General features: G+C 36.9%; 1 protein-coding gene across 1 annotated transcript in view; it reads left to right on the forward strand.

The window, feature by feature from the left end:
- The first annotated feature begins 5000 nt into the window (after positions 1-5000).
- esrrgb (estrogen-related receptor gamma b) overlaps positions 5001-23192 on the forward strand; it is a 45124-nt gene continuing 26932 nt past the window's right edge. Inside the window, exons 1-3 of the mRNA XM_055020129.1 lie at positions 5001-5482; positions 17923-18338; positions 22587-22703. Coding sequence (XP_054876104.1) covers positions 5433-5482; positions 17923-18338; positions 22587-22703 — 583 coding nt within the window. The 5' untranslated portion in view covers positions 5001-5432. The remainder of the gene's footprint in view (positions 5483-17922; positions 18339-22586; positions 22704-23192) is intronic.

Genomic DNA, 23192 nt, shown 5'->3' on the forward strand with positions numbered 1-23192 from the left:
CATTGCTGCTAATTGAATTGAGTGGTTTGGTTCGGATTCAAGCATTTGAGAGCAAGTTAGTGGAGGCAATGAAATCCTCACTGTTTTCTAATACCAAGAAGAATCATGAATGTATGTGTAGACCATAGCTGCAAATTAGAAGTTAAAAGGAGAGGAGTTGATCTTCCTAATTAAGGGTTAAACCTGTCTTAACAAGTAACAAACCTGGTTGGGAGACATGAAGCAATTAGGTTGTCCATTTTTCCTTCAATCTTCATTCACAGAAGTGTGAGAGAATCTTATTTTAGGTATTCAGATACCTCTAAAGCAAACTGTGCCGACTCTGGACCTGTGATTATCATAGCCACTAGATGTAATTTATAGAAATGTGCGTATATCATATAAATATTCTTAGGAAAAATATCAGGACTTTTTCTTTTTGCCCTTTGTATAAATGATGACAAAAATGCAATACAATGTTTACACCTGCATAAACACAAGCTGAATCTAACAAACATTTGAAAGTCAAATTTGTTGACATCCAAAATTTGTATTTTAATCAATACCACTTTTTAAATATTGTCAACTCAAAACACTCTTGTTTTAAAAATAGGACAAGTGTTTGGAATCAGCTGGGGGAAAAGTTTGATCCATTGAAGGGAGCCAAAGCCAGACGTTTAGCTCCTCACAGTGTAGAATACAAGATTATAAAGCCTGATATAGCCCTTCCACCACCCGTTTATTTTTATCCTCTATTAAGGCAGTGATATCCTTAAAGGCTGCCAAAATTATCCTGGAAAAAATGCTGACTGGGAAATATGAAAGGTTCCAGGCGGCTCTAGTAAGCAATCTGTGCGCATGGTGGAGCAATGTGACTGCTGTGCTTGCTATACCAACAGGGGTGACCCCGGCTGGATGGAGAGGTGAGGCTAAATGAAAGTCATCCCCAGATCTTGTGAGAGCCAAGTCTAGAATACAACAGCTCGCTCCGGAAGACCAGATTTTACTGGTGCTTTGCATCTGTGCATGTTTAGAAATGTTTTACAGCAGATTTATTTTTCAATTATTATTCAGCTGATTTTTTTGTGCCAACCACACACAAAAGACCCATGGTGAAGTTTTTTAAATTTTAGTTTTCTAGTTAATCTGAATTAATAGTGAAGAAAATGAGATTTCAATTTTGAACTACCAGATTTTTTGCCAGGTCTAATGGAAAAACATTTTTTCTCCTGTTTTGAGGTGCTACACTTTTAAAAGCAAGCTAAATATTCTTGCCACATTTTAGATAAAAAGCTAGGGTTTTTTCAAGGCCATTAGCAGTACCTGCTTGTGCTTGCAGAGGACCTAATTATTATTTTTGAGAGGTCATTCCACATTAAGAGTTGGAACAGAGGAGACTGATGTTTTGTGACTGAACCTGACAAGAATTTATACTTGTCTTTACTCATTACATGATGCAATGCAGGTGAGTAAATGAGCAGATGGGAAACAGGTGTAGGGGGTTGAAAACATGCACTGAGGGACAAGTAACATCAGACATCAGGAGACAGAAATAAATGAAACATGAGATGGAACAAAATCAGCAGCATAAGCAAACTAAGCTCAAAATCCAACCAATTGAGTTACACAATTGATTGCCAAATGGTAGTAACAGTTTCAAACAGTTTTAAACACTTTCATGCAAAAATTTAATCTTTAAAAGCCTTAAAAATATTACATTAATATTTTTTTCTTACTTTCAACATCAATAGGAATATGACAAATTATTTTTTATTAACGTTTCATTTGTACTACACCACCAGGTCATCAATTTACTTAATGTTTGGCTCAGTTCTCCCTGATAATAAAAGTTGCACCTTTCACCATAGACAACCTGTTTTCTCTGCAGTGCTAAAAGAAGCAGCAACGGTGCTACGTATGCAGAAGCATCATAAAGGTGTAAACAAATGACATCAAAACACCCATCATTTATTTATCTTATTTTATTTGACCTGCTGCCGTATTAGAGTGAACTTGAGATTAATGCATTGATCCTGTTCTTGGATGGAAGTGACACAACCTGGCTTTCGCTGTAAAGGTAACTCCGTCCAGATCTTCCACGTCAACGATGTGGGAAAAGATTCAACCAGTCAGGGAGCTGTTGAAAGTTCGGGCCGTGAGCTGCAATTGATTTTGTTTATTTTGGACGTGATTAAGCACAACAGAGATTTCTTGCTGTTTATGTCAGGATCAAAGTTCTGACTTTCAGTGGCATAAAACTAGAGAAATGCCTTCAAAATAATAAACACATACAGTATGTGCAGAATTTGGTGATTATATTTAACAAAACCGAAAAAGGACAATGTGAAGACAAATCTGGCAATTGTCATACGACTCAACATATTTTAAATCATATTATCAAAAGTACCTAAGATCTTGCTTTATGAAACCAAAGTAAATGTCTGAAAGTCTGAGTCCAGGTTTTAAAAATTTAAAAGATGCAACACAATATATTTAGCTGTACTTATTGATAAAATATGGAATGATATTTGACCCCAGTGTCAGACAAAAAACATGTCCACAAATATGACCAGAGGTTCGAGCACCAATTCCTCTGCCTCTTTGTGTGAGTCCAGCTCTCTCAATCAAGACATCGCAGCCTTGCCACTGTCCCCTGATTAACTCCGCTGCTCTTGTAGCTGTGTTTTAACGCTCCTTGGTGAAATGAGAAATTAAGAGGCAAGAGATAGAGGCTAATAGCATTTATTAACCCAGCGTGAGCTTGCAGCGGTCCTCCACACAGGCTGCTCCAGTTTCTGGTGACTTCGCCATACAGAATAGCCCGGCAGAGAGAGAGACAGAGGGGTGGGGTGGAATGTAACAAAACCCCAACAAATGCACCCAGCTGATTAATGGAGCCCTGTGGCTATAGCAATTATCCCTCTCCACACTCCTCCGGCAGACGAGCCAAACAAGTGTGTGGCAGAGAGAGCAAATTGTGTAAATCATGTTTCTATGCAACTTGTGTTGTCTTGATAAAGGCTTGACAAGAGTTTGTTGATTTAACGGGTTGCAGAGGTGGAGCTGGACTTTTAGAATCACTTTTTGTCGGCTTATTCTCTGTAATATATATTGTCTTGTTTCCAAGCTCCAAATGGTATATTTTTCTATTTGTTTATCTTGATCATTTGTTGCAACCAAGTAATAAAGATGTAAGAAATTCTTTTATGATCCTGATATTTGCTTTAATTTACTGTTGAGCTTTAGATTTGTATTAGTTCAGATTAACTTTCTAAATAAAACTTAGAAAAACAAAGAAGGTGAAACTGTTTTATAAATTTCTGCAGTCACAAGGAAGAAAAAAAGCAGCTAATTTTTGTTTGAGAAACTCAATTACAGAAAAGCAACGCAGCAGGAGATCATGTTCCTCACTCCAACATTTATGCTTTTACTACTTATTGATTGTTGCACTTTACACCAAGCTTTTGATTCAACAGGCTGTAAAATCCCGTCTCTATCTGACCTAGTTTAGTTTTTCAAAGGTTCCCTTTGTATTTTAATGCTTTAAAAATGCTTATATGCAAATTTGACTGTTTCTTCAAAATGATAGGTGCATTTCAGGGTCAGTGAATATACTGTAAAATATGAAACAATGTCTCCCAAATGTCCAGAAATCACTGAAGTGAGGCGGAAGGAGAGGGGAAATATATAAATGAAAAAATCTTCTAAGTCAATTCCCATCAATAGTTCAGATAAAGAGCAGTTCAGCTTTTCAGGCTGTAGATAAGTTTGCATATCATTAAATCTAGAAAACGGCAAACAAATTCATTTAAACAAGATCTGCTCCTTTGTCCAGTCCTGATCTGAAGCCATACATGTCTGCTGAACATTCGTTCTGTTCCCTCTGCCTCATTAAAAACATAAACACATCTCCTGTATTGATTACGTCTGGATGTCTTAATCAGATCAGCAGGAATATTTTGCGTTTTCTACTGCAGGAAAGTACACTGAATGCCAAAATATTGATCATGTTTTATTTCAGTCTGTGCAGTTCTGTCATTAAAGCAATCGCCCTTTGGTCCAGTGACTCTGATATGGAGTGACATGAAAAGAAAACATTCAAATTCATAATTCCCTTTTTCTTATTTAAAAGACTGAAGGGAAACAGAGTCTGTCCTCAGGCTTCTGGTGACACAGGCACACCGTAATCAATAAGAGCGTGTGATGGGTTTTGCATCGATCAGGAAAATGTGGGTTGATGAAGTGGGTTGGGAGGATTGGGCTGCGGAGCTTTGGCTTCCCTCTGATGGCCGCCGCACAACACAGCTGCCGTAAACATCCACTCAAACTTCTGTGCTGTCAGCTTCAGAGGCTGTTATCACTATTTATTTGGGAATCCTGCCTCTTGCAGGATTGGTGGATCTTTCACCCCTGCACAGATCGCAGAAGTGCCGTGGGAAGCAGCTGATGGTACTTCAAACGAGGGCAGGCGGTGGAAAAGCCAGACCTGTGGTGGAGAGGATAAAAGACTAAAGGGAACAGTTTAACTCTATAAGCTGACTCTGAGCCCTCGAAAGCCGAGTAAACAGACCTGTAAGTCAGCCTCAGTGAACATGCTTATCCCTGCAATGTGTAAACACTGAAATCTATCTATCTATCTATCTATCTATCTATCTATCTATCTATCTATCTATCTATCTATCTATCTATCTATCTATCTATCTATCTATCTATCTATCTATCTATCTATCTATCTATCTATCTATCTATCTATCTATCTATCTATCTATCTATCTATCTATCTATCTATCTATCTATCTATTTTAAGGGAGTCTGCCTGTGTTTTGCTCCCTTGTGAATGGACACAGACTGGTTGCCCACCAGCCCATCTCAGTCCTATAATCGTTCACTCCCATTGGCTGCTTCCAGGACATCCTTCCCCAAACCAACCAATAATCTTCAGCTCTGCGCACCCCAACCACTCCTTCCTCGTCTTAAAGAGCCCAATCGTCTTCAATGGAGACCCAGTCGCTTCACTCACTTTACTCATCCAGAGAGCACGCTTTCTTCTCTCTCTGCTGCTGCCGCTCTCCATCCATCTGTCTCTTCATCTTTTTATTCTCTCTGTCTCTCAATCCGTCTCTCCTCCTTGATTCCCTGTTCCCTCTCCTTTCTTTGCATTTGCTTTTTCCCGTTTTTCTTCACTTTTTTCCTCCTCGTCAGCAATCTTGAATGTTCAGCACTTGCTCAGACTGGAGTTTTGTGACCCAAGGAAGAAGGTTTATTTCCTTTTTATTTGCTACTTTAAGAGAGTTGGAGAAAGGAGCAAGGCGAAACCCTAATTTGTGACAATATGAGGAGCTGATCTCCTCTTCCAGCTTTTCTCCAGCTGTTTGTCCTGTTGTTCTTCATTCATTGTTTTGTTTTTTGTTTTTGTTTTTTACGCCAACACCTGGAATGCTTAATGTGGACTGATGGATGTTTCTGAACTGTGCATCCCAGATCCCCTCTGCTACCACAACCAGTGAGTGTTCCTCTTTACTTATCTTTCTGTCCTTTGTTCTTTGTGTCAGTACTTTTCAACAAAGTAAACATCAAAACTGTCACTTACAAATCAGGAAGAAAAAAAAGAAACTTGGTGCCTAAAGTAAGCATTCGACAGAGGAGAACGTCTCTGCATGGGACATCTGGTGAAATTTCAGCTGCAGCAGCAAAGCCTGCAGGGAGTACAGGATGCACGGCTGCACCAGAACGGTCCAGCTTGGCTTTAGGATGCAACATATCAGAGCATTTATTGAAATCTTGTAATAACAGCGTAGTCTGGTAGTTACATTGTAAACATGTAGACTGGTAGAACACATTGTGGCTGCACAGACAGTAAAAGCTAAGTTTGGAAAAACTAGAAAAGTTTCTGCAGTACATTTTCTTTTTTTTATTTTTTTTATTTGCTGCACCGATAAAAAAAAAAAAACAGGATTGACGGTTTTGTGTTGTTTAGGTTCGATAGAACATCCTGGATTAAATAACCTTCAGAAAAAAAAGAGAGATAATGTAAGATTAAAATTGTTGCTCAGTTCTGCCTTCACTTTAAAACTGACCAGATCAGACAGCATGTTTTAAATTTGAAACTGTCTTAAGTATTTTAGACAATTTTCCTTTACACTCAGAAACAAGCTTTCTCAGAAAATAAATAAATAAATAAAATTGATATGTTTTGGCTCTAAACTTGACTGGCAGTTGTTTCTATTGCTCTAATCATACCAAGCTGGAGCATGACAAATAAAAATGACCCAAGTGTTTTATTCACAAAGAGCTGCTTGTTTTAGAGCAATTCTTTAGATTAATTTTTAAAAAGTTTAATATTTGGTGCTTTTGCTGATTTGCTGTGCAGTAAAGTATGATCAGTGTACATCTAAACACACCCGTGAGTTTTCATTCTAGGACATTCTAGGACTTAAAAATGCTTTTAAGTATTGAAAATTTGTAAATATGTAAAACAATAAACTGTTGACAGCATTAGAAAGCATATATTTTCTGGTTTGCTGTTGGACTTAATTCAGTCAGCAAAGTCATATAGGGTGTAGTTTACCCAATAAAGGGAAGAGAAACTTTTGCACGTACAATATGCTCAATGTTTTTTAGACTTTTATAGTTTTATTTTGTGATTTATTTGAATCATTTTAACAAAATGTCAGTTCACATGAATTGCTGCGCATGTGTTCCAAGTGAAAAAAATATATAAATGCAAAAAAACACCATACAAACTTCATAATATGCTCTGACATTGTTCTATTTTTGAGTGTGTGCGTGTGTGTGTTTGTGTATGGCATTACTCACTTCCACAACATGTATTGTTGTTATGCTTTTCTAAAGCAGCAAATTAAACTTTTGGCATGACATTTACGTTGTCCCACATTTTTCACCACCGGGATTAAATGTGGTGTAGCTGCTCGACTGTTTGCAAACAAAAAGTCTGCACGACCGGCAACACACACAGAGCTGTGCTGGGATCGGTTTGGCTCTGAAGAGTGCCATCAATTCCAGCCGAGAACTTTTGGTAAGACGACCTGCCTGGTAGCCGGAGGTAAGAGCTCTGATGGTTACTGTAGGATCTATTAATTAAACAAGCATGTTCCTCCACTGCTCCTTAACTGAACTTATATTAACTTCTTGTATTTTTTTTGTTTTTTTAATTGATAAAAATTAAATATTTTGCAGAAAAAGGGGAACAGGAAATTAAAAGTGAATCAGAGCTTCATTGGAGTAACTGAACGTCCCTTGACGTTTCAGTCCAAAATCAATATGTTCCTTTAGTGCTGAGCACTTCTGCTTATTTCATATGAAACCTTTAACTTTCAATTGTTTAAAATGAACAAACATTTGTAAGCTTAATTTCGACTGAAGAGCAGTCCTTCCGGTTTGTATCGCTCTCTTTTCTCACATTATTTATTTTTGGTCCACCTGTCTCACCTCAGTTTCTCTTCACAAACTGGAATGTTGAAGCGTTCAAACATTTTTACACAATCACAATTACACACATGAATATGTGCATGCAAATACATAATAGACCAAAGCATTGCGCTCCAACCTGATCTAAATTTGGCTGTGGAGACACCTGACAGTGTCTGTTAAGACGAGCATTTATAATGTTGTTTGTTCCTCCGCTGAAAGTAGAATGAATAGAAAACATTTCAATTCATGTGAACTTTTAATGCAATTGAAGAAAACGAAGACAGTGGATTTCAGTCAACCTTATTACATTCTACTTGCCCATTTAGCAGGACATGTGACTTTGTGTTTTTCTGATAAGTTTTAGGAATAATACATGAGAAAAACTACAGCCAAATATTTCCTATTGACGCATGTTGCTATGAGGAAAAACAGTGAATTCACTGTGTTGCCAATTTGAAGGATGGAGAAATTAGTCTTATTGGTACAATTCATGGCAAATGATCACAGGAAATAATTATGGATATTAGAGCGTCTTTTACTATTTCATAAGTACTTTTTTCTCTGCAATAATTAAATATATATAAAATCATAAATTCATCATTTAAAAATCCCTAGCACCAATGCTAAACAAGCTAAACAACAGGTCTGCATTTTAACCTCAGGAAACTGTGTAACAATTTAGCGGCTTTGCTTTATTGTTACCTGAGAAGTTAAGCTCAAAAATATTCATACTACTGGCAGTTTAAAGGGTAAAATCAATTTCATTCAACCAAGGAGTCTGTTTCTGATAGGAAATTATACAGGCATTCTGACGAGATCTTTTGGCAATCAAACTATTCTAATAAGCACTGGCCACCTTTTTGCAAGCTTCTATTGAGACTTTGGTGATTTATCTTCAAGTTTCTAAAGTCAGATGGCCTCTTAACCATCACCCTAATCTTTAGTTCCCTCAACAGATTTTTTTTTTTCTCAGAATCAGGTCAGGACTTTGACTGAGCTACTCTGACTATTACTTTAAGTCAGAACAAACACGTCAGTAAAATTAAAACATTTTCCTGTGTGAATATGCTTGGACTTAAAATTAGGCAAAAATGAAGAGAGGTACACAGGAAGTATTTTTTCTGTTATTTTTTCTTCAATTAAAAGTAACTGTAAAGAGGAAGCTATACGATGCAGCGTCTTTGAATGTGATTAATCTCCACAGAGAATGGTTCAGGTTTCTCTATAACCAAATGCTTTTGCTCAAAGCTTTTGAGCCCTAATGCAGAAACACGGTGAAGTCTCTCTTTTGACATAGAAAATAATAACTTTGAAAGAAATGCAAAAAGAATAACCAAAGCCAAATTATACCTCCACATTTTTAATAAATCTTACAACAACTTCAACAACTACTGAAAATGTAGGTTTACCATGAAAAAAAGGAAATTAAAGTTAATTTCAAAGTAAAACTAATTAGGATGGAGGACACAGTGACTATACTGCGCTTACTGTGTGTGGACAAAAATGATCCGAACGCTTCCTGCTGCCATCAGTCGACGTTTAATTTTCATGAATTCAAAAAAGAAATGGCCAGAATTTAAATTAATACAATAAAAAAAAACTTTTAATCTTGCCGTTGTATTTTCTTTACGCCCAGCTTGTTTATCAATGGTTCAACATGCGACTACAGCCCAGCTCTATTGGTTCACAGTGATGGTATGAGAGGCGAAATAACTTCATTACGTGTCATGACCCCCCTTGATATAGATATATCCTTTAGGCAGCTTGTCAAGGACTCTGAATTCATGAGGATGTAGATGGATGCCGCCACTTCTTTTATGCTTTTTTTTTTTTTTTGCAGTGACTCCTCAGTGCAAATCTGAACAAAATGCTCATAGAGGACTTCTTAGAAGGAGTTTGTTTTATTGATCAAATGAAATTAGCACACAAGCACAGAGAAGAGATGAAGCAGTTTGTCTAATCATGAAGCGCAACTCAGGCGAGATGTTTAATGTAATGGGCCTCATAGATTTGCGAGGTCTCACATTGTGAACTTAATTCCTCTTCACCACCTTCATTTGCATTGTGTCAATTGTCCGGAGCGCTTACTGTATGAGCTCGAGTCACGCTTGAAATTCAGTCCATGCCCTAATACCATTAGGCAAATGCACAGTTGTGTCATTTACACATTGAAGAAGAACAAGAAGAAGAAGAACAAGAAGAAGGGAAAAAAGGAAAGCTGGAGGGGAAGGAGGGGTGAGAGAAAAGCCAATTTGTGCCGAACAAGACTCAGCTGTGATTATCAGTGGATGTTATTACTGTGGAGAAGCAGACGTTTGAAGGTTATGTTTCTGGGCAGTAATTGAAATGCAAAATAACATTAGGATCGATGGCCATCTCTGTTTATTTATGAAATCAATATTGTAACTGTCCCACATGAGTCCTCCTCTGATTCCCAATGACGGCTTAAGTCTCTGGTCGTTTATTCTCCCTCTCCCTCCACCACCACTTCCACCCCTGCAACCTCCGTCTTCTGTCTCTTTTTAAAAGGCAGTTAGGGGTGTGTTTGACTTTGCAGAGAGAGCAATTTCCTCGAGGTGGTTGGATGTGTATGTAGATGGGGGTGTTGATACTCCAGGTAAGGAGACATCATCCATGTGGGAAATCTATGCAATCTCTCCTCGTGGCTGTGACATTGAGGAGGCCATATGCTGGAAGTTCTGTGTACTATGTGTTCGTGCATGTGAATGTTTGCGTTGGGGATGCAGAAAATTAAACAAAGTACTCTAATGCGGTATAAACCTACCTCTGGGACTTAGGAACTTAGAAGGAAAATAATAACTTTGAAATTGAGAGAATTATACCAAAACTTATAGGTCCACTTTTATTTTATTTTTTTATTCTAGCAAGTCAGTCCGTGCAGCAACATGTTGTCTCAGGTTTCCACCCAGGGCAGTATAGCTCTGGGGGCGTGAAGGTGCACATGGCAAAACCAAGGGATAAAAAGTGTCAATTGTGCCTCAAACAAATTTTTCACAGCTAAGTTACAAGTCCAAACAAAACAAAAAAATCTAATTCCCAGGTTGTATATAGTTTAAGAAATGTATGGAAAGACACTCCGCAGGTGACTAATGTTTTAAGACATTTTGAAGTAAATTAAAGGGGTATATTGGTGTTTTTAAGCATTTATCTGGATCAATTTAACTAAAATTTAAATTTCAATAGCATTTGTAATTAATTAGTCTGACATCACTTTTCCTTTCATCTCGAGGTCAAATTGTGAAAATGAAATTCCTACTCATTGCCTGCATGAAAACCACTATTTTTACACCGTAAATGCATCAAACATGCACTTTACAACATTTGGACTTCAACAAAATTCACATGAAGTTCAGATTAAATTGATCCATAATTTAGGAGTCATTTTGTAATTATCTTATTTTTTGTTGAATTTTAAACTCTTCCCTCTGTCATTTATATTAGCCCTTAGGAAAAGAAGACTGAAATACTCTATTAGCAGAAAAATATGGTCTTTGTCTGATTTCAGTCCCTAATGTTTCTAATAAAACACATTTGCTCTTTTATGCTTTTCTTGCTCAGAGTGTGTGCTGTGTTTGATTGTTTGTAGAGCGACAGAAAAAAAAAACCGTTTGCCCTGAGGGGTTTTTAATGGAAGAACAACAACAGGATACATATATGTATCTATTTATGCTAGACTGATGCAAACATTATCCCTTCACTTTACGGATCTTTAACACTTTCATATTATTGAATTTCAAAGTAAATGTCTCAAATAAGTTTCATTATAGATTATATGAGGTTTCCAATGCTGTCCGGTAAAGAAGACAGTAAGAATTTTATAGTTAATTAGAAAAAAAATCAGAGTGAAAAAGTAAGAAAAGTAGTTCTTGTAAAATTTGGTACAAATAAATGTGCTTTAAATAATTTTGTAGTCTTTCTTCTGCTATATGAAGACTTCATGGACATATTCAGAAATTTTCCAACAAATAGAAGTGCAAATACTTAATTAGTGAACAGAAAAATTATAAGTAAAACCTTCAAATGTACCAATTCTCCATGCACTTCCAGGTGAAAATACAATGCTGCACCTTATATACACACTACAAAGATCCATGGATGTATTTTCCATATAAATAAATATTTGCCTTTTGTTTTGTAAAAAAGTGCAAAAACATTTTTTCTTTTATGCTAGTTTGTTTTCCATAAAACAATTTCAGCTTCCCAAAAATGTCAGAATGAGAGATTCAGCACCTTCATTGTCCCGAAAGGAAAAATTTTCTTGCCGTAAAGTTGTGCTGGAAAAAAAGACTTACGTCAAATACAAACGTAGCAAGCAAATATTTTCCCTCTGAAATCATAAAGTAGACACTGAGGAGCAGAGCTTAAATAATGTGACAGCTTTAACTTAACACAGTCACTTTAAATAAATAGTACAGGGTTTAAGATGAAAAAAAAAAACTTCAGATAACTTCTTAACAGCTCAAAGTATGAAAACCATAAACCCAAAGAGCTCATGTATTAAACAAAATGAAAAATTCTGAAAAATATGCTAAAATTTTTAGAAATCTAATAAAGTTACACTTACTTTTTGTAGTAATCTTAAATCTAAACACAATTAAATGTAGCGTGTATAATCTAAGTTTAGGAAACCACATCCATCCACAGCTTTGCCTCCTGACTACTGCAACACACTCATTGTGAAACACATCTAAAACTCTGCAGCAAGAATCCTGATGAGAGTGAAAACACAAAAATATCAGACCGTTTTGTCACTTCCTTCACTGGCTCTGATTTGATGCAAACTCTGACTCACAAGTTCAAATATGGAAACACATCTCACCTTACAGTCCTTTCACTCAAATATCTCAAAAGGACTTAAAGCATTTCTTTTTAGCAGTACGTTCAGTATTTCAATTATTAGGTGTGTGGTTAAACCCCAAAAAAACTCCTACCTCTGGGAGATTTAGGTTGAAAGTTTATAGTTTATTTACCAACATGTTTTTTCTAGCTGAAAATAATGTTAACCTTTTTGTTTGGCCAGCCAGAGTTCAGTTTTGAATCTGTGGAGGAAGCAAAAAATTCAACAATACACGAAAATGTATGTCTGGTCAAAACATGCAATAAGCAGGTCAGCAATTACAAAAAAGGCTTTGATGGCTCATTAAAATATGTTTAACTGTCTTTTTTATATATCTTTTACATTGTTTTATTATATTTACAGAAATGTGTATCTCATTTCCTTCAGAGAGAAACTTCTTGATTTGATGAACATAATTGTAAATCTAAAACTGCAAAGGATGTGAATTCTTTGAGCTAAATTGTAATTCTGATTCCATTTTTCTGACTGATCTTGACTTCTTATGGATATAATTCAATAACAACTATAAATTTGATCCTTTCACTTCAGCTACATGCTTTATTCTGTAATAGTTCAAGCTCATATCTATGTAATTTGTATTACAAATAAAATTGGGTTTTATTCTATTATGCATTTTTCCTCTGTTAAAGGAGACTTAGATTGTGTGATAAAAGACAAGACAATCGTTTTTCTCCCATTCATGACCTTTTTACTTTTATGTGTGAGCGCCTATATTTTTTTTGATGACTTTGATTTATGATGCGAATACCCGCATCACCCCTGTGCGTGTTGTTCCTGCTTAACTCCCCAGACAACATGCACAGCCACCCTTCCCACCTTTCGCCACGCGTGACCATTCATTTCCCGGACACACTGATACCGTGGACTAACGGCGTAATCTATGTGTTTTGTGGTTCAGGCTATTCAGTTTAAAGCTGATAGAGTTTGCCCCAAACAAGGACGGCCTATCATGGAAAGATTAATGAACTAATTTCATGCATGGCTCCTTGCTTCTGTGAGCTTCCATGTTTGTCTGTATGTTCTGCACAGAGATTTACGCTGCATTGCTTGCAACAAGCTTAACTCCAAGTTTAACACTCATGTATTTCCTTGGAGAGGAAATGTAAGATCAGGATACCTTCAATAAACACATGCCGATGATTCTTTCGAACATATGTGTTTTGGTTCTGGATGTAAATGTATTATCGAAAGTTGCAGAATTAGATTGGTTTCTAATAGACATACGCAATCATTAGAGTTTTTGTAAAGTGCTTCGCTGAGGCAGTTTTGGGCTGGAAAAGAAATCACAGCTGACTCGTGTCGCTAACTTTAAGCTGTCTGGACGGCTCGGTGGTTTTCCGTAAGTAGTGAAGTCTCATTCTTGCCGTGTGATGGACAGACGGAAACCCGTGTCTGCTGCGTCCACAGTGGGACCGTCTCACAGCAGCAGAACAGAGAAGGCAGGTGACCTTCACGTCTCTCTGATGAGTCCTGCTTGTCTGCTCTGTTTGTACCATTTTTCTGTGCAGCGGAGCACACACTAACCTATTAGATATTAGGTGCAATGCGTTTGAGATTGTGTGTGTGTGTGTGTGTGTTTTGCCAAGGGACACATCGAGGAGGGTCAGGCTACACTTTAAGATCTCCATGTCTCTTTATAATAAGAGGAAGAAAACCAAATTATGAAACTACGTACCTATTTCTGTCTGTGCGAATCGGTGGTTCGTGCCATTATTTCATTTGGACAGATCTGAAAGGACCCATTAGAAATTTCCATTAAATGTAACAAAAAACATCTCCCCAGCGTTGCTGTGTGCTAAGTGTGGAATGAACTACTTTTTACCAATGCCACAATGTACTATTCCATAGGGATTCCCCCCCATATCTGGCTGTGATGATGTATTAACTGTTACCACGCCGCTTTCTGCACCTCCCTCTGACGGGAAAAAATCTGCCCTCCAAACTGACTGTAAGCACATGCTGATTTTCAACAAGATTCAACACGAGTGCTGTGAATCTTTTATAAACCACAATGGCCTCACGTTGAAGACGTAATGTTGTATCGCTCCATCTCGCACTATGTTAACAGTCCTGACTAATTAAAAATGCATAAGGAACGTCTGGGATCCATAAGAGGGGGGGTTTATTTTCTCATGCCTCATCTTGAACAGGAAGGAAGTGGAGGAATCGATAGATCCGATCTGGGCTTAAGGGGAGGGAGGCTACCTTCATCCCTCTTTCCATCCTCTGTGTGTTAGCACTTAAGAGAAGTTCTATGCTGTCAGAGCCTGAAGACTTAGTGACTTAATGCAAAGAGGAAAAGGACATCCCTCACCATTAGCACCAGATTTAAAGCAAGGGGCAACCCTCAAGAGCATTCAAAAAAAAAAGGAAAAAGTAATCAAAACAATATATCTTGCCTTAGCCAAATACGTTTTTGTAAGGATATAGTTAAATATGCAACTGCTGAATGTTGCAATTCTGATATTGGTGGCGATGAGTCCTTGATTTAACCAGGATGTGGGAGCATGGCGTAGATTAGAATCTGTTTGGTCCCTCTACTGATGCTTCAAGATGTTTAAGACTTGTCCACATTAAAATGGCCAAAATTATTTACGTAACGGTCCTTTCCAAGCCGCTTTTTAGAAACAGCAACATTTCTAAAGTGCATTACTCTTTAAAGAAGGACTCAAAATGTTGCTAAAATTACATTACAAAATCTAATGTTTGGAAAATTCACAATCATAAAGTAAAATTTAGAGGTCCCTAAAACTTCTTTGCATTGGTGGGGCTCCTGTATGACTGGGCCAGGTTTTCATCAGTCTTGTCACTAAAATCTTTGTCAGGTGTTAAGATCAAGGACATGGGAAGTTCACTCAAATGTCCAAATATACAATATAATTCAAAACCCTATAACAATCTGTTAGGTATTGCATCCAGGAAACATTTTGCCATCACAATTCTGGGACTCAACTATATTGAAGTGATCACTGTGATTTGGTACACTGTGCAGCTGTCATTTTTAATGTGGCAATAAAAACTTGGACAGAGTCAAGCTCCCGCTCAGGCCTGATTTTTTTATCGAATATTCTGTACACATACACTGACAGACTTTGTCACTTCAAATTAAAATTTATTTTAAATTTCTTTATTTATACAAACTTTAAGTTTTATTCATAGTTATGTTTATTATTTTTACAAGATTCATTTTCATCTCTTTGAGGTTTTATAAAATAACTGAGTTCATAATGTGATTGAAAAAAAGAAAATAGCAAAACAGCATTAACGTTAGATTGCTGCAGGTCAGTTCCAGTTTAAATGTTAAATACAATAAGAAAACATTCAAAATTTTGATAAGAAGTATAACTACAGCAGCTTAAATAAACTGCACAGACTCCAGAGTTTGTGCAGCAAAAACAAAGAAGTTCCAGTCAACAAAATTATTTTAGCAGTTGAACTACAAGTAGTTAAGCAGATCTTCCAAAGTTTCTTCTTACCTTATTAAAAAAAATAAAAAATTAATTGTAACGAATTAAAAATTAATTTTGCTAATGCAGAAATTAAGTTCATGTTTATTCACCTTTGAGGTGACCTGAAGCAGTGATCTACATGCGAGCGCAAGAATTAAAATTGCTTTTAATTCCAAGGTTAATCAGTTAAGTATGTTCAATCAACAATAGCACATAAAACAATGTCACATGACAAAACAATGCATCTGTTGTTTTATGCAAATTACAACAAAATAGAAGTACATCAGTCCACGCATACACACTCTCAAATTCAGAGTTGCAATAACGAATAACCAATGACAGGAGATGCATCGTAGAAACATCCAGTCACAGCAAAGTGGGTTGGTTCACAGATTTGTTTTTGTTTCAGTCAGTTGCAGTTTAAAACAATCCATTGATTTTTATGGCTCAAAACCTGTGTTACATGTTCCAAAGGAGCATTAGCCGTAATAAGCAGAACTGCAGAAACTGCAGCATGTCCGCTTCTGCTTACAATCATTTCATAACTCATGAGCATGTGCTGTTAGTGTTTTAGTCTTGGAACGTAAATGCTATAAAATGTTCTAATATAACTAGTTTGATAGAGCTTTGACCAGAGTGTGTACCGACTCACAGAAAGAGGAAGTCTGCATTTAATTGATTTAATTAATCTTTCTATTATGTCAAATGTATTTATAAATGCATTTGGATGTAATGCCATTGAAAAACGTGTGTTTGCGGAGAAATATTAATCATTTTTGTTGAATGGTTAAAAAAAAAAAAAACTAAACTAAACTGGGAGAATGGAAACAAAATGTTGAGAACATTTCACTTGTATGAAATGTTTAGCATCCTTCCTCCACAAACCTTCACCTTTAACTCAGGGTAAGTCTCCCTTCCTGTGAGGGGGATTCTGGGGAATCATGTAGGTATTATGGTTCCTGCAGAGGAAATGACGTGGGTAAAAGGTTTCCTCATAAAGGTTCCTGCAGCAAACACGCCCCCTTACCTTACTAAATAGGTTAAAACACACATAAAATATAACTTTTTCATCTCAAGCTGGTGATTTTGGCTCTGGAGTGGTTAACTCAATATGGTATTGATGTCAGGTCTTATTCAACTACTGAAATCTTTGTTTTTAAGCCAAGCCTTGTTTATTCTATATTTTCCTTTGGAGAAAAAGCTGATAGTGGATTTAATAGCTCAAATTTTTTGAGTTTTAAGTTCCTAAATAAACTAGAATGATACATTTTCTTTCACAGAGAAAATAGTGTGAAGGACAATATTTACAATTCCCAAAGAGTTGTTTTATGTCCTGTTTTGTCAAAACAATAACAGACAAGTAGAATAACAACGGACTATAATTGCCTGCAAAAATTTAAGAAATCTATAAAGCCATAAATGAGCAGTCAAATAAATTTAGGACTTAATTGAGGACATAATTTGAAACATCTGGACAAATTTAAAGACTTTTAAAGCTTAAATACATAATTTAACATTTTAAATCAAGACTTTCAGGAACTCTGAATAAGATGAAAAACAAAAATGTTTTCCCAGGTCAGTGCTTCCAACAGAGGCAGCAGTAATCTGGCACCATCCGCTGGCAAAATAACCAGGACTATCGATTTGGTCATCTATTACCCACAATCCCCCAAATGCTGAGTGTAACACCTCTCTCTGTCCATTAACAGCCTTCTAAGCTTTCATTCATTCGTTCATTCATTCATTCATTTGCTCCTGGCAGACGGCCAGTTGTAGGCATTGTTTTCAAGATGTATGGAGCATCTGTTGACATGGGGTCGTTAGTTTCTATTTTGCCTGAGAGGAATGGGCTCTGTCGGTTTTCTGCTTGGCATTCCAGCACATTAATGGTTGTGTAACGTAATCTATCAAACTCAGATGAACCAGCTGATGAATTTCTCACAGAATGATGGACCGATGATGGTTGATAGCCAGGGAGGGATGTTTTTTTCTACTGCAGTTTAGTGATACACATCGTATATCTCTTCAGAAAAGATCACATTAGTATTTGCACATAAGCTTAAAAAGTTGTTTTAATCTAAGATTATTTCATTTTTGATGCAATTCAGAAAATTCCCTGATAAATCCAATTGCAAGTATGTTTTTTGTACCCATACAAGTGTCACGCTCTATGTGTTTCTCCAGGTTGCTGACCAGAATGCCCACTGACGACCGACATCTACCCTCCAGCTGTGGTTCTTACGTCAAAACTGAGCCCTCCAGTCCGTCTTCCTCACTCGTAGACACCGGCAGCCATCACAGTCCCAGCGGCAACTCAGACGCCAGTAGCGGCTACATTAACGGCAGTGGCGGGCGCTCCCACATCTTAGACTCACCTCCAATGTTCAACCCGGGCATGCTCGGTGGCGGCAGTGCGTGCTTACGCCGTTATGAAGAGTGCTCCGGCAGCATGGCGGACGACTCGCCAATTAAGTGCGAGTACATGCTCAATGCCATTCCCAAGAGGCTTTGCCTGGTGTGTGGCGACATTGCCTCAGGGTACCACTACGGCGTCGCCTCTTGTGAGGCCTGCAAAGCCTTTTTCAAAAGGACGATACAAGGTATTTTTACAGTCTCTTTGTAATTTTACAGACTCCTGTGAGTTGCAGCTTTAGAGTGAAAAATATTTTTCTCCTATTGAGCCCTCACTAAGCAGGAACACATAGAAAGACCAAGCAAAGCATAATCAACTGGACAAACCTTGAAAACAGGAAAGATATACACAACAGATGTTGTCTCCAGGTATTTTTCAAATGCAATCCAATTTATATAGAGATGTCTTATTTATCATATTTAATTACATACATTCCCGATAGATCTTCGTATGACACTACGATGTGGGGTAAATCTGTTAACATAAAACAGGAAGTCATGAGTGGAAAAAGAGCAGAACACTGATAGGGAATAGTGTAGCTGTCCACACGTTTATTCAACCATCATGTTAACCAAACAGAACCCGTCTCAGGCCCGCCAAAAAAAAAGCACAGAAGAAGAAGGAAACGGCACCTCTAAATGCACAGCACAATTCCTTAGCTATAGATCAACTTTAGAAAATAGCTGTATGTGACCTCATTAATTGAAAAGAAAAAATAAATCATCTTACATTCTCCCCCGCTATAAATTAAATGTTCTCCTTTTAAAATGAAATGTTCTAAAAAATAAAAAAAAATCATCTTACATTAGTTATAAAGCAACGACGTGAAGTTGGTAAAAAAGTTTTCAATCTCTTGCAGTAGCAACGTAGCGAGAGTGGATAATTTGTTGCAGCAGTAATCTTGTTGCATGTTGTGAAAGTGGAAAGGAAAACTTTTCTTTAACAGGAAGAAATCTGTTTCCCATCTTCTCTGATTTTATTTTTTATGGGTTATATGTTTGAGTGAAATGAACTTTGTTCTTTTATTCTATGGACTACTGACAACATGTCTCTGAAATTCCAAGCAAAATGTTTTTATTTTTTTGCAAAAGATGAAAAAATGGTCAAATTCACGAAAGAGATTCAGGGCTTTCAAAATTAAAATAATGCAAAAAAAAAAAAGTTAATATTTATATAGAAATAGCAATGTGTTAACTCAGGAAGAATTCAGAATAAGAATGCGGTTTTCAATGGGGCTCAGTGCATTCAAGTTTTATTGAGTTTATGCTGTGTTTTAAAGACAGTTAAGACAGGCTGACAGTTAAGACAGGCTGACAGAACTAAAATTATTTTGAAAGTTGAACAAAGCTTTAAAATAATTTTAGAAGACACCTCTTCATAAGAAGGAGTCTTGTTATGAAGAGAAAAACTGACATTCAGGTCACATGCATTTTCAACTGTGCACGTTTGTTAAACCTTAGTTTAGGTTAAGAGACTAATTTGTGTATGCACCGAACCTCGAGAAATTCTAGATGTAGACTAGATAAGGAATCCCTCACCTTTTACAATTTTAATTCAACATTCACTTCCAATCATTTTAAATATATAAACCACTATTCATAATTTAGGTGGAACATGTCTAACCGTCAGTATAGCAAGGGCCGTCTTCCTACTGTCCTTTCTCTCCCTTTTCCGTGTGCTTGCTCTCCTTCGTGGAGGACAGGCTAGTACCGAGCTTAATCTGTCCGTCATTCGTCCTGAGCCACGGGAGTTTCAGTCAATAACAATCAGTGTTGGGTGACTGTAATTAAGAGCCAAGCATTTCATTGGAAGAAAAGTCAAGAAAGGAGAACAGAGGTGCACGTCTCTTCTTTGTCCTCGGACCTCCCCCCCGTAGTTGCCCATAAGCAAGGGGAAAAGGAGATGGGGGTCAATTAGAAGCTCAAGCACGTGTTGCAGTGGCAATAACAGAGATGGGAGACAGTGGAGGGTCTGCATCGAAGAGTCCTCTAAATAAACGCAAAGGGACAAGGGACGGTGGGGACGTGGTCATTCACAGAAAGGAGAAGCTACTTTAATGGAATGGTAATCAGGGAGGGGGGTCCCGGCCCCAGTAAAGGAGGAGAACAAGGAGAGGTCCAGCTTGAGTGGAGATGGCCGCGTGGATAATAGCATGGCATAATAATATATCAACATTTAGGGGGAAAATAAGAGAGGTTAAGGAAGGATATTAGAGTGGTTGAAATGTCCTTTGAGAAATAAAGGTGGACACAAGACCTGATTAACTAAGAGGGTATGCCGGCAGTGAGCTTTTAGAAACAGGCAATTTCAGTCCAACAACCTACCTTCACCACACACAAACACACTGATACATGCGCAAACAAGGTTATTTTAATACTATGAGGAAAAAATATTAGAAGAGAGTTTTCTCTATTTGCTTTATCTTAGCTTAACTCATTAAAGTAAAATTTGCTGATAGACATGCTCTCATTTTGAGAAATTATGTGTTTTAAATGATGATGGTAACAAAACAAGACTACTCTTTAATTTAATGTTTTTTTCAAAAAATCACTAACATATGAGAAAATGTCTTTGTCATAAAAGAAATTAGTTTACACACAAAATTTAAATATTAGAGATCAATTTTTTTTTTTAAGTGGGGTTCTGTGGAGCATCTATTACCATCCAGTATCTTACCTGCAGCAGAAAGCAGTCTAAGTAATGTTGGAGAAAGTGCTTTTTTTTAGCTATATCAATGAGTAGCAGTCATTTTTAAACAAAAGTCTGGGATTATTTGTGCTGAAGACTTTTTTGTTCCACTTGTGATAAAATAAATTCCCTTATAAAACACATTGCCCAACACAATGGGAAAAACATGCATTAAAAAGCCATTGATTGAAATCTGCTTTTTGTATCCTTTTCCTACCATTAACTTGTTCTAAATACAAATATTCGTTATCTGGTGAAATGCTTCCATAGTTCAGAAGAATCGGTTGTCAAAGATCACATTTAGAGTGATGGTATAGTGAAGCGACTCATAATTATCAAGTTTTAAATTAATTTAAACAAAACCTTTTTAGAACTTATCAAATCTTTATTACCTTGCATTAATCTAGAACTAACAATGATTGTCAGTAGGCTTGTGCAGCTCCTAGTTTTTGTCCTGAAAAGATTGTGTCTCTGTTGTGATCTTATGATGGCATCGACATCTTTACCCTTCCCCTGCAAAACTGTCGAACTATTTTACCACTATAGATAAGTGTATCTGGGATGTTTTTAAAGTTGCTTTAGGGAATGTCAATTGTGCGTTTGTGATAGACTGACCATTTATTCTGAGTCTCCAGTGGCATATTTAAGCTGTTTAGATGGTTGCTCACGCTGTCCTGGAAACTACATTACCTGGGCAGTTTACGTTGTTTGTTGACTGATCTGAATCCTGATGTTTTGTGGTTCATGTCTGATATACAATGCTGCAAAAATCCACTTTCAACTTTCACATCTGATTAAAGCAACTCTAGAAATATGTTTCCGAATGAGTTTTCAAAGAGATACAGAGAATAGATGCCACTATATAGACACTCAACAGCATGTGTTTGTTCACATGAGTGCTGGAGTGAAGAGGATTTTCCCAATTTTGCTAAAGCCTCTCGGTTTATTAGACTTCACCTAGCCTAAATCCAGCAGCAGTCCCTGCCAACATCCTGGCATGGTTCCCTGGACCCCTAGCTGTGCTCGTGACCCTGCCGGCACCATCTATGCCAAGGATTCTGACAAATGTTGGCACCTTCTCCTTGACCGACGGGGGGTTGTGTGTGTTTTTTAGAGCAAGGGGCTGTAGAGGTGGTTGTATGTGGTTCTGGCAGATCTGCAACCCACAACACCTGGTTTGCTGTATTTAGGTAGCATTGATACATCTCCATGACTCCAGAGTCCTAGACTCTGGAGTCATAGGAATCTAGGGAGTTTTTTTCAGCTTTTAGGTGCTTATTAATTCAGGAAAAAGAAAAAAAAAAAAAAAGAAAAGAAAAATTGACTGGAGCAAATTCAATAATGACTGTTTTGGATCAGACTGATTAAATTGCATAGAAGATATATTCATAGTGAGCCAAGACCCATCAAAACAGACTTGAATAATAGATTTAGCCTTGTTATATGATACAGGAGCCTTAGATAGTCCAGCTGCTTGGTCTATTCATTCTCTATATAAGGGGGAAATATTTTAGAAAAGAACTTCCGCATATTAGAAGCTAATTGTGTTTTTGGATCATGTTGAAGTGGAACTGGTTTGTAAGCAAATGCCTCCAAAACCCTCTTCTTCTACAAAAATGCCACATGGGGTCAGTTTGAGCATGTTGTTTTCTTTTATATTAGATATATATTCTATACAGTGTTTTAAAGCATGTTGTTTTTTGAATTTCTAAGGTATGTGTGAACTAATCTACCTTTTCTTCAACAGGAAACATCGAGTACAGCTGTCCGGCAACCAATGAGTGTGAGATTACCAAGAGGAGACGAAAGTCCTGCCAGGCCTGCCGTTTCATGAAATGTCTTAAAGTCGGCATGTTGAAGGAAGGTGAGTCTGATCACTCACTTTTTAACCATATTCTCTTCACTGGTGTGATTTTGTTTTTCTAATTTAATCATTGAATACTCTGTAGACAAAAACTACTACAAACTATAGGAAAACTATTTCAACATCTGCTTTTTACTGGTGCAAACAATCCTTTCAGCAACATCATGATAATGTTATTTACTTTTTTGCTTCTGGTTGAAATGTAAGTTTCCTTTTGATGTTTAAAAAAAAGTGCTTTGCAAAAGGTGTCAGAATCCCTTAGTCTTTCAAAATTTGTGATATCATAACAATTGATTTATTTTACTATATTTTTATATGAAAAAATTCTAGTAATTATCCACAAAAAAGTGTATAATTGTGAAGTGGGAAAAAACCGATGCCTAATTTTTTTATATATAAATAAAAACATGTCAAGTATGATTTGTAAAAGTTGTCAGTCCCCCTTACTCAAATAATTCTAAATCAATTTGAGTACAAACAATTACCTTT

Source organism: Poeciliopsis prolifica, unplaced genomic scaffold (genome assembly GCF_027474105.1).
Source record: "Poeciliopsis prolifica strain line A6 unplaced genomic scaffold, Auburn_PproV2 SCAFFOLD065, whole genome shotgun sequence".
NCBI lineage: Eukaryota > Metazoa > Chordata > Actinopteri > Cyprinodontiformes > Poeciliidae > Poeciliopsis > Poeciliopsis prolifica.